The sequence below is a fragment of the Papaver somniferum genome, unplaced genomic scaffold (assembly GCF_003573695.1).
Source record: "Papaver somniferum cultivar HN1 unplaced genomic scaffold, ASM357369v1 unplaced-scaffold_133, whole genome shotgun sequence".
Classification (NCBI taxonomy): domain Eukaryota; kingdom Viridiplantae; phylum Streptophyta; class Magnoliopsida; order Ranunculales; family Papaveraceae; genus Papaver; species Papaver somniferum.
Genome location: NW_020622492.1, coordinates 10,452,869 through 10,464,211, shown reverse-complemented (window position 1 = coordinate 10,464,211; position 11,343 = coordinate 10,452,869). Strand labels below are relative to the sequence as shown.

General features: G+C 37.4%; 1 protein-coding gene across 1 annotated transcript; it reads right to left on the bottom strand.

Moving 5' to 3' along the window:
* Nucleotides 1-260: 260 nt before the first annotated feature.
* Nucleotides 261-2,513, bottom strand: LOC113333468. The gene is made up of 2 exons (XM_026579937.1): nucleotides 1,316-2,513; nucleotides 261-941 (listed from the first exon to the last, which is right to left on the bottom strand). Exon 2 carries the CDS (start codon nucleotides 932-934, stop codon nucleotides 296-298), a length of 639 nt encoding a protein of 212 aa, XP_026435722.1. The 5' UTR covers nucleotides 935-941; nucleotides 1,316-2,513; the 3' UTR covers nucleotides 261-295.
* Between the last annotated feature and the right edge of the window lie 8,830 nt (nucleotides 2,514-11,343).

Below are 11,343 nucleotides of genomic sequence, written 5' to 3'. Positions count from 1 at the left end.
CCAAAAAATGATTGGTTTCATCATAAAATTTGATGAAACATCGTAGAATTTGATGAACCCAATTTTGGTTTCATCATAAAATTTGATGAAACCAATTTTGAAATTTGGAGTTTTTGAATCAATTTTTAAAAATTTGGGATTTTTGTACCACAAGTTTGATCACCTTGGATTTCCATGACTAGTTCTGTAAAACAAAACTAAAATTGATTCCACCTACACATTATTGGTAATGAATTGGTTTTTATTTTTTTGGTCGTCTGCATAGGCGGAAAAATAGGGGAAAGCAAAGAACCACTTAACAGCGAAGAGAAACAAAAGGAAGGAAGCCTAAGCTTGTTGAAGAACATAATATGGGATTTGGGAAGATGTCCACCAGGACATTATGTCGTTTCGCATAAGTTGCGAGATCATGAGCCATATAATTGGATCTCTTCGGAATAAAGCTGTACTCCAGCGAATTGAAAAAACTGGTCCTGGAACCAATTTCGTTGGTTGTATGAATTATTCTCCACGGGATGGTTTTGTTTTTCTTCTGTAGGATAACTTCGAGTCGTTGAGCAAAATCAATAGCTAGGAGGAAACTATGAGCTTCAGTAATAAGAGGGCTTGTAGTGTTAAAAATAACTGAGCCTGCACCTAGAATAGAACCATGTTCATCTCTCGCAATAGCCGCTGCATATGATTTATCGGCTGCTACAGCTGCATCGGCGTTCACCTTAATGAAGTGAGGTACAGGAGGTATCACCTGCAGCACTTGGTTAGCCGGCTGTGTAACTGGAGGCTGGATACCATCGACATCGTCAGCCTCGCTGTCCTTGTAAGAATTGTACCAGTATAAGCCCTCGTTGATGATAGTCTGGATATTGAATGATCTCTTTTCAAACACCACCTTGTTCCGTGCATTCCAAATCGCCCACCAAAGACAAGCCCCCATACAGAAACTGTCAAAATCAAAGTTTAGACAACCAGTATTTACAGAAGGAACTGACTTTTCTTCAATGGAGAAAGAGATGAAGTTCAGAGGGGGCGCAAAAAGTATAGCTTGAGAAACGTGACACTGAACAAACAAGTGATAATTTGTTTCGACAACATATCTACACAAAGGGCGTTCCATTTGTACGATCAATGTGCTTGCCAATCTTTGCAAGAACACCCACACCATTACGCAGTACTCTCCACAAGAAATTGTGTATCTTAGGCGCAAGGGGTTTTGCATTAGAAAAAAGTTTCCAGGGAAAATCACAATCATTACAAGAAGAAAATTCAGCGACATTAGAATGAAGCAATTTTTGAAAGGATTGTGCAGTAAACATACCATGTGGAGTTAGAGTCCAAATCAACTTGTTCTCAACAGTTTCCTTGCTGATGTAAATCTTTTGAATTTGTTCCGCAACATATGGTTCAAAGGTTGCATTAATAAGTGGGATATTCCACTTCCCATCTTCAGCATGGATCTGCTCATCGACTGTGATAATAGAAGTAGTGCCATTAAGAGGGATGACTGGAGTATGACCTGGTAACGAGGGGACTCATGGATCAGACCATATTTTAATATCTTTGCCACTGCCCACCAACCAAATACAACCTTGTTTCAGATATTGCCGACACTTGAGAATAGCGGACCAGGTACTTGAACACCTTTGAGGTTTACTAGCATTCCAGAAATTAATGTCTCTGAGATACTTTCCAGTAAGAATCTCTCCCCAAATAGTTGTTGGATTCGAAAGAAATCTCTAGCCAATCTTTGCAACGAGAGCCAAGTTGATATGCTCTAAGTCACGCAATCCCAGCCCACCTTTTTCCTTACTTCTTCTTGTAAACCAATTCCAGTTTATGAGATGCATTTTCTTCGTATCCTTGGGGTGCCCCCACCAAATTCCGGATGATTTGTGTAAGCTTGCGAAGAATAACTTTAGGAATTAAATTGGTAGCCATATAATACACAGGTAAAAGAGCCAGCACCGTCTGGATCAGCATAGTCCTCCCTGCATGAGTAAGAAATTTTTTCTTCCATCCATTCAATACTTGTCGTCCTCATGCATTCTTTGCACCCCTAGCTGTTCCATAACTCCCAGTTGTTTATTCTCAGGGACAACCTTAATGAAGTATATCCCGGACTTGTCATAGTTCACCATTTGCTCAGAGCACTTAGAGTATTCTTGCAGAGTTATAGTTACTGCATTCACCGTGTTAGCATTTAAGTAACCAAATAGAAAAACATCATCCTCAAACATAAGATGAGAGACAGAGGGAGCCCATCTATTCACCCTATAACCGAAATAGAGACCATCCAGCTCCATCGTTCTTAAGATTTCCGTCAAGCTTTGAGAGCAAATAATAAATAAGTACGGCTACAAGGGACAACCCTGTCGAATACCCCTTTCACTTACAATTCTCCCCTCAGGCTGCCCATTGATAATAATAATAGAAGAAGTTGACGTAGTTGTGCAATTCATAATCAGAGAATGGATATTACCATGAATGGGAAAACTGTGGAGAACATGACCGAGCAAAACCCAATCCACTCTATCATACGCCTTACTCATGTCTAATTTAAGAGCAAAAGAACCTATAATAGAGTTAGAGCAATTCATACAATGAATTAGTTCCTTAGCAGCAATCACATTATCTAGGATCTGCCTTCCAGGAATGAAGGAAGATTGAGACTTGTCAATCAACGAATCAAGCAATGGGCTAAGTCTGCAAGTGATTATTTTGGTGATAATCTTATAGACTACGTTGCAAAGAGCAATAGGTCGATAGTCCGTTGGTTTCTCCGGGTGTCTAATTTTAGAGATCAAAGCGATGTATGAATTGTTTAAACCAACAGGAAGGCCACCAAACCTGAAACAGTCTTGAACGAGAACAGTCATCTTGTCACCAACAATATGCCAACATTTTTTGTAGAATGTATCAGGACCAGGAGCACGTAACGAGCCCATTTTCTTAATCACATCATTTTGAAAATCGAAAGAGTTAGCATCCACAGATGTATCTTTATAAAAAATAGTTTGAAAGTGAGAGACAAGCATATCCTTAATAGTTTCAGAATCAGAAACCCAATTCCCCTCGTCATTTTTTAATGCTATGATCCTATTTCTACTTCTTCTATGATTCACCGACAAGTGAAAAAACCGAGTGTTTTTATCATTATTAGGAACCCATAGGGATTTATTTCTATGCTGCCAAAACATTCTCTCCCTCTCAATGAGAATCTTAATCTTTTCTTGGGTAATTCTTTCTTCTTCCCTAACATCGCACAAATGTGCTTTGGCTTGGATATCAGCTAACTTTCTTTTTTCTTCCTCCAGTTCTCTTTCAATTTTGCCGAAAGTTTTCTGGTACATTTTGAAAGGCACTCCCCCAAGGAACTAAGTTTATTAACACTGGAGCCAGTGAAGTTCTCCCAACCTTTCTTTGCAACCTCAAGAAAATCAGGATGCTTAGTCCAGTGTAGTTCTACTTTGAACTGTCTCTTTTTTTTTTGGCGGTTTCCTTGTTATGTTAATAAGAATAGGAGCATGATCGCTGTAAATTCTTGGCAAGTGGAGAACAGCTGCCTCCGAGAAAAGAATTCTCCACCCTGAGCTGCACGAACTCTGTCGAGTCTTTCAAATATAGGAGGTCTTTGAGTTGCATTATTCGACCAAGTAAAGGCTGGGCCAGCAAAACCCAAATCCATGATGTCTCTATCTCGCAGTAGATTTCAAAACTCTCTACAACTGATGCCAGTGTTAGAAGAGCCCCCATGTTTCTCGTGCACAGAGATGAGAACGTTCAAATCTCCAATCAGGCAATACAGTGAACATATAGCGGCCACAATATTCGATATTTCTTTCTAGAATTCGTTCTTGTGTTGTTGAGCTGGTGGAAACTATAAATATAACAACTCCCAAGATGGTTGATTATATTGCTGAAAAATGTGGCATCTAATTAGGTTGGAGCTAGAAGACAACACAATAAGATTCACATTATCCTTCCATAAAAGTAACACTAATCCTCCACTTCTGCCATGTGCCAGAACAAAGTGATGATATCAAAAATCTAATGCATCGCAAACTCGAATACTCTTATTAGTGTTGAGAAGGGTTTCAGAGAAAAAGAGTATAGAGGGATTACAAGCGCGGAGGAATGATGTTAGAGTATGAATTGTCGTGTCATTCCCCAACCCACGACAATTCCAAGACAAGACTAACATTGACCTTGCAGCTTTTGGGGAGAAGCTTCCATAACCCTTGAGGAGGTAGAGTTACTCTTTGTTTTGAGGGGAGGATCACAGTCCATTGGAGAAGCCTGTCTTTTGATGCCAGAGATTTTGGAGGAACTTGGACTGATACTGCTTTTGGCACTCCTAGCATCTCTCTTCCACTTCTTGGATATGGAGTTGTCTGAGGATGAAGAGGTAGGAGAAGATGGATTGAGGGGTTTATTCTGTTGAGAGGTGAAAGTAAAGACATCTGCAGAAGTGGTATGATCCTCGGACAAGATAAGAGTCTGAAGTGGAGAAGCATTAGGTTCGGGATGGGTTGATTTTTCTGGATTCTGTAGTGAAACTGTGAAACAGATGAGTTGATCGAGTGGAAAGGGTGTTCTCAGCTCGGGTTTAAATTTGCATTTTCTGTGCTAGGGCCAGGGGGTGATGTTGATGGAGTGATACATGCATAATGAGTAGGGTCTGAGAGTTGACATGGAACAGAAGAAGTGGGGAAACTAATGACTCGGGATCTGGGGAGATATTGTTATTAAGAGCATCTCCAATGGTAACTTGGTGTGCATCCTATATGTACTAGTTTTTGAATGTGAGATAAAATTTCTCTAATTTAAGGACGTGAAAAAAAATCCATCTCCAACTATAAATCATATATATTGGTTGAAAACATTTTAAATCATTGATTTGAAACCTAAACATTTAACTTCTTAATTAATAATTTTTGATTTTGATGATTAGGATGTTTACATCCTCTAAGGAAACCTCTAAAACCACGGGATGGAGTATAGGACGTGAGAATAACCTGACACATCATCCTCACATTTTCCTTTAAAGTTTCCATTGGAGAAGATTCTTTTTTGTTAAAACTCTTGAAAATCCTATGTGGCCTAAAATATAGGAATTCTTCGTCGTCTCATTGGAGATGCTCTAAAGGACACCACACCAAAACATTGATTGCGAGCATGTGGGAGGGAATTTTCTTCGCCGTCAGTTACATGCAATGACTTACCATGATCAACACCAGCATTATTAGTCTTTGCGTAACTGATTCCCGTATTAACCGCATCACCAATGGCAGTCTGCCACCCGTCAGTACCAGTCACCAATCTCGTTTCCAAAATTGAACCATGCTCCATCAAGGAAATTTGATCGTGGTCTTGCTTTCCTTGCCTAACAGAGATCATGTTAACTCTTGGTTTGAATTTTTCTCTAATTTCATCAGTGTAGCGAGCTAAATTCAACTCCTGCATCTGTTGGAAGAAGCCATTCGAGTAGTCTATGTTCAAATCTTCGCTTTGCCTTGATAGAACTGGACACCGTTTCATGAGATGCCCAAAAAACCCACAGAAGAAGCACAACTTGGGAAATTTTTCCTATCTAAGTTGCGCTTCAAAGACCTTCATGGAAGGGAGAGTGACCTTGATACTTTTTGGAAGTTTTTTTGAGATATCGATTTTGACTCTTACCCTTGCATACTTGGCCCATTTCAGTTGCTCACCTTTAGGGATGGGATATGGTGAACCAAATTGTTTTGCCAAGAATGTGAATCTGGACATTGAAATCATCAAATTTAAATAGGTAATCTTTGGAAAGCTTACTATGATCACCAACTTCCATCAACAGCAGATCATCGTTAACGCTCCATGGGGATCCTTCAAGGGTCAAGCACATATCACATCTTAGTTCAAACTTTACCATATACATGCCTGGTTCCATTTCAGAAACTAGGATCCATCCGGAAGGCTTCCATGCTTTTACCAGAATTTCATAAAGAACTTTTAGTCTGTATTGTCTGTTGTTCACCATCTTCGTTACAATAAAGTATTTAGAATCTTGCGATTCTTCGATACAATCCGCCGGCATCTCTACAGCCAAATTGTCTTCATCCAACAACCCTTCCAGTCACTTGGTAAGGTCTTCCACATCTGTGTGATTAGGTTGCGCTGAAGAGGACACCATAAACCGATCAACCACAATCCAAACTTGTGTAGCAGCCGAGAAATATCTAGAGAAAATATAAGAAGTACCCAAGAAACAGAAAAATCTTCCAAATCGATGAAGAGAATGTCACCTGAATGGTGTAGAGAAGAAAATTCCTCGAATTTCTTTATTTTAATCAACTTGGTAATGAATTGAAGAGAACAAGGTATAGACTACAAAAATTACAAAATAACAACAGCAGGGTGGACAATGGATATCAATCTAGCTGTCCTGTCTTTTATATAGCATATGAAATCATCTATGTCCACTAAGAGGAATAGCCAACGACTACCCAATGATCCCTCTCCTGGTTTTGTAGGGAAAAAAAGAAAGGGAAAAAAAAAGAAAAAAACAGAAGTAAAAGAGTAACCACAAATAGGTTTGGCTATCGATGAAAATATATAATAGGTTTGGCAAAGCACACTTTCAGTTACAAAAATAATAAAACCTGAAGTTGCGAATATACAACTAAAAGAGTACACCCCCTAGTGCAATTTCAACAACTTTTTCATGATCTTCATACAACTAAGAGACAAATTTTTCATAGGCCAAGATCCTGATACAACTAAGAGAGTGTTTTACCATTTCAGATGATATGCACACAAACAAAATTGTTGAATGTATGGACTCCTGCAAAGATCTCTTTTATTACCTCTAAAAACTAATAAAAATTGATTAGTCGACCAACAGCTAAAAAGACATACAAATAAACCAGTAATTCAAAAAGGAGGTTTAAGAGGAAGATTTCTTGATTTTTTTTTTTTTTTTTGGACGCTTTCTCGAATCAGGAATCACAGATCCGTTGATGCATATCCAGACCATAAGATATGACATATGAACTTAACATGAAGCAGGAAATTTGATTTATTCCTCGGACCACTTTTACTGGTAATTTCCTCGAAATGTTAAATTCGGATAACTCACTAAAATGCAACCTATTAAGTATGACAACTTGTGACCTTAATTGGAGTCGAAAACTACATGTAATTTCAAATCTCTCAATGTGTTCTATACGTGCTCAAAATATTCTTTAGTTTTATAAATGGGCATCAGAATTAAAATTTTCTTTTGCGACTTGAAATCAATCACGATGAACATTATATATATTGATATGAATGTTGTTAGAGCACTGCTCGGTCGGACTCGCATGCGTTGCTATTTCAAGCATGTTTGTCAAGTTTAGTTGTCAAAACTATATGTCTTGATTTCTAGACTACTTATAGCTAAGTCTCGGTTTAGGACAGATTAGTGTAGTTGAGCTCCAGATTCCATAGCGATCATCTTACGAAGACGAAAAACTACTCGAGGAACCAGTGGAACTTCATCCGACTAAAAGGTATGTGGAGACTTGAACTTATCTATCACTCAAAAGTCTATCTCTCTATCTCCTACTTTTGAAACAAAGTCGTATAAGTATGATAGTTTTCATACATACACATTTGCTATTTCGAGCCGAGTTTACTCGCCTAACTTTTTCTCGAAATACGTGTTGGTAAGCTTTCGCTTTAACCACTTTTCATCTTTATCCGTGACGAAAGTCATGATGACGTTTCAATCTTGAAAATAGCTTTGATGACGATAGTCGTGAATAACGATTATTATAACATTATAGAAGAATGTTTCAATGATTGAAATGTAGAGTTGAGACTATGTAACCAAACTATGGATATAAGCATATATAGTGTGTTCGCATAGTAGTGTATAAATCCATGTGCCAGAAACCAATTGTGTGCACTTGTGCATGCAACATTGGTAAAGGAGACAGGTTGGGTACGTGTACCCGTACGCGTACTGGCGGAAGTTTTCTAACCGAAAATTTCTACTGGAGTTTGTAGTTTACAAACTGGAAAACCAGTCCCCATAGGTACGCGTACTCACGGAATTTTGCAAACCGAAAATTTCTGTTGAGTTTCCAAACTCAAATCCGGTAGCTAAGGTACATGTACCCGTACGCGTACCCAAGCTGGTTATTACCCAAATCGTAAGTTCATGAACTTAAAACAATAAATCAATTAGGAATGCAATCTTTGAAAACCGTGGTTATATTGTTCATGAATTGATTCAAGTGAATTAAATCGATTTTGTTTCAATTATGTCTATGAATAAAGACCTAAGCGATTGAACAACTCTATCAACTAGTTCTTATGAGTCATTTGAACTAGTTATGAGAAAGATGAATATGGTTGATACGAAAATACTCATATGGCTAACCTCGGTTAACTATTTGTGAACCAACCAAGTGTACATGTTGAGGTACGGTTACTCAAACCTAAATGAAACACATTTCAGTTTTGTATGACAAGAGAAGTTTCGATCTAACGGTTGAAAGATATTAGCTTGGAGAAATCAGGTTTTCAATATAACGGTAAATATTGAATGCTCTGTTACCAAGTAACTTAGATTGCAAACCCTGATTTGAAAACTATGTAAAGGAGACATCTAGCAACTGGAAAAGGCTAGTGTCTGTAGCGGCTTAATACAATGTGGTGTTCAATTTGGACTAGGTCCCGGGGGTTTTCTGTATTTGCGGTTTCCTCGTTAAAAAAATTTCTGGTGTCTGTGTTATTTATATTCCACATTATATTTTGTTATATAATTGAAATATCACAGGTTGTGCGTTAAGATCAATCAATTAGAATATCCAACCTTACTTTGGTTGTTGATTTAAATTGATTGACACTTGGATATTGGTCTTTGGTACCATCCAAGTTATTATCCTTGTATTTGATAAAGACTCGTAGATTTCTATTTGCTTGAGTAAAGATCAAATCAAGTGAGAGAGATATTAACTCCTCGATATACTTTTCTCTAGATTGAGTCTGACTGTCAAGTTGATTCTCTAGAAAGTATATTGGAGTTTCCATACATATTGCTAATCGAAATATTGGGTGTGGTTGTTATACCTCCGTTTTTTCAATTGGTATCAGAGCAGGCGAACACGTTTAAGACCTCAAAAGTCTGTGTTTGTAGCGATCTGAATCTATGGACAAAGGTTTTATCTCTGATAAACGCGTCACCAGAAATAAAGATTTTGTTTCTAATAGGTCTATTAAAGATAAAGATGCTTCAATCTCGGGTATAGACGAACCCAGTGTTCAAATGAAACAGACTAACACTGACATGTGTTATCCTGATGAATCTAACTCTGATATTCAAGAGGAAACAACTAGAGAGAGTAAACTGATTCTAAACCTTGTTAGAATTCAAGCTGAAAGATTCAAACAGTTTAAAAAACATGTCAATGTTCTTCTCGGTGTAGCAACAGACTATGGCTCTAGTGAAAAGGTTTCTCTTAAAGAAAAACCTGAAGTTCGATCAGCTCGTATCTTACTTGAGGCTAAACTTAAAAAGGATGCCTTGGAAATTAAACATATTTTGAGTAAACTCTCTATTCAAGAATGTTCAGATAAGACTGCTATACCGTCTACTTCTATTCAAACTGAAAGAGCTCCAGTTTCAGAAGTAATTCCTGATTCTCTCCTCACTCAACCTGATGAGAAGGAGATTCACACATCAGTTGAAAGAGAGAAATCTCCAAACAATGATGTTAAGTCTGCAATCTCTAATCACTCCCGTGATCAGAAAATGTGCCTTCCTTGTGATTCAAAAGGGCATATAGTGCAAAAGAGGAAACCCAAGTTGAAAAACAAATTGTGGGTTCAACTTCAACACACCTTAGACTTAATTCTTAAAGGTGTAACTGATATTCGTATGTCTAAACCAATTGGCTTCAGTACACATCCTGTGTTTCCCACCAGGAATGTCAATTCAATGAATTCCTCAAATGCACAAAAGCATAGTAGACCTCTTGAAAAATATCATTCAAGAAGAACTCATGTTCTCTCTCCTATCAGTAATGGAGATAATGCTAAAGCTGATGTGAATCATGTATCAAGTGAAGAATGCAGATATGAACAGATGGATGAAAATCTAAAATTGATTATTGAAGGATATAAGGAAATCATCAACAAGCTGTCAGCTCCATCTAGACGTTCTTTTTCAGGTAAAAATCCTTACTATGTGTTGTATTATGATGATAGTAAATTTTATGATAACTTTTCACATCATAACAATATTATTCCTGGTAACAGAAGAAAAGGGTTTAACCAAAAACGATGTTCATTTGATGAGATAAAAGCTCATACTTGTGCCACTTAATCACAAGGTTGGATGATCTCTTCCAAAAATCTTGGTTAAGAGAGATATGTTCAGGTATACTTGTTGTAAATGTGTTTTCAGATTCTCAAGCTATGTTGTTATCATCTTTAGCAAGAGTATCCTTACAAACATGTTTACATAAGTATTTGTTTTTCTTCAAAAGTTTACTATCTTTGAAATTTTGGTTTAAACCATTTGCTTCTTCTGTTCTCAAAAATAGGTTCTCTCATGAGACATAATTTCTTTTGAGGCACTGAAGGTTCTTCACATAGCAATTTTTTTTTGCAAGGTCATGTACATACGACCCTTGTGGTTCTTTTGGGTGGAAATTGTACTCGTACTGGTTACCCATGTAACTGACACGAATCAATTAAGGAAACCCTAATTTTTCCTTCCTATGAAAACTTTAAGTACCCAAGCTATCGAGTTACATAAGTCACGTACTCAAACTCTAGCTTTTTTTTTGGGTAGTCAAGGATGTCTTCCTCTTCATCTCATTATGGTGATTTTTCTAAAGGATTCTTTGAGAAAGGTTTTGATTTCGAAACAAAAGGAAGGAAGAAAAGAACTCTTGTAGAAGATGGAACTCCTAATGCCTCATCTTATATTGCTTACTCGTATCAAGATGTTGAGAATGAGGATATGGTTTCTGCTGAAGTGGTTCATGACTTTCTTATATACTTTAAGAAAGCAAAACAACAACTCGTTGATAATATGAAGGATCTTGATATGGTGAGAATTGAGGTGAAGAAGCTTACTACCGAACTTGGTCTCATAAAGTCACATGTTAAAGAACTTCTCAATGAGGATATCTTCTCCGAAGACGCAGTTGTTAACATGAATCACAATATCGAAGTCTGTGAAGCTGCCGTACGTGAACTCTAATGAAGCTTGTGATCGGTTTCAGTAGATTTTGTCTTATGTTCTTTATTTTTGTCTAAGAAACTTCTTAAGAGAATTTTATTCTTGTTTTTGGTTAAAAAGGATAACTATGG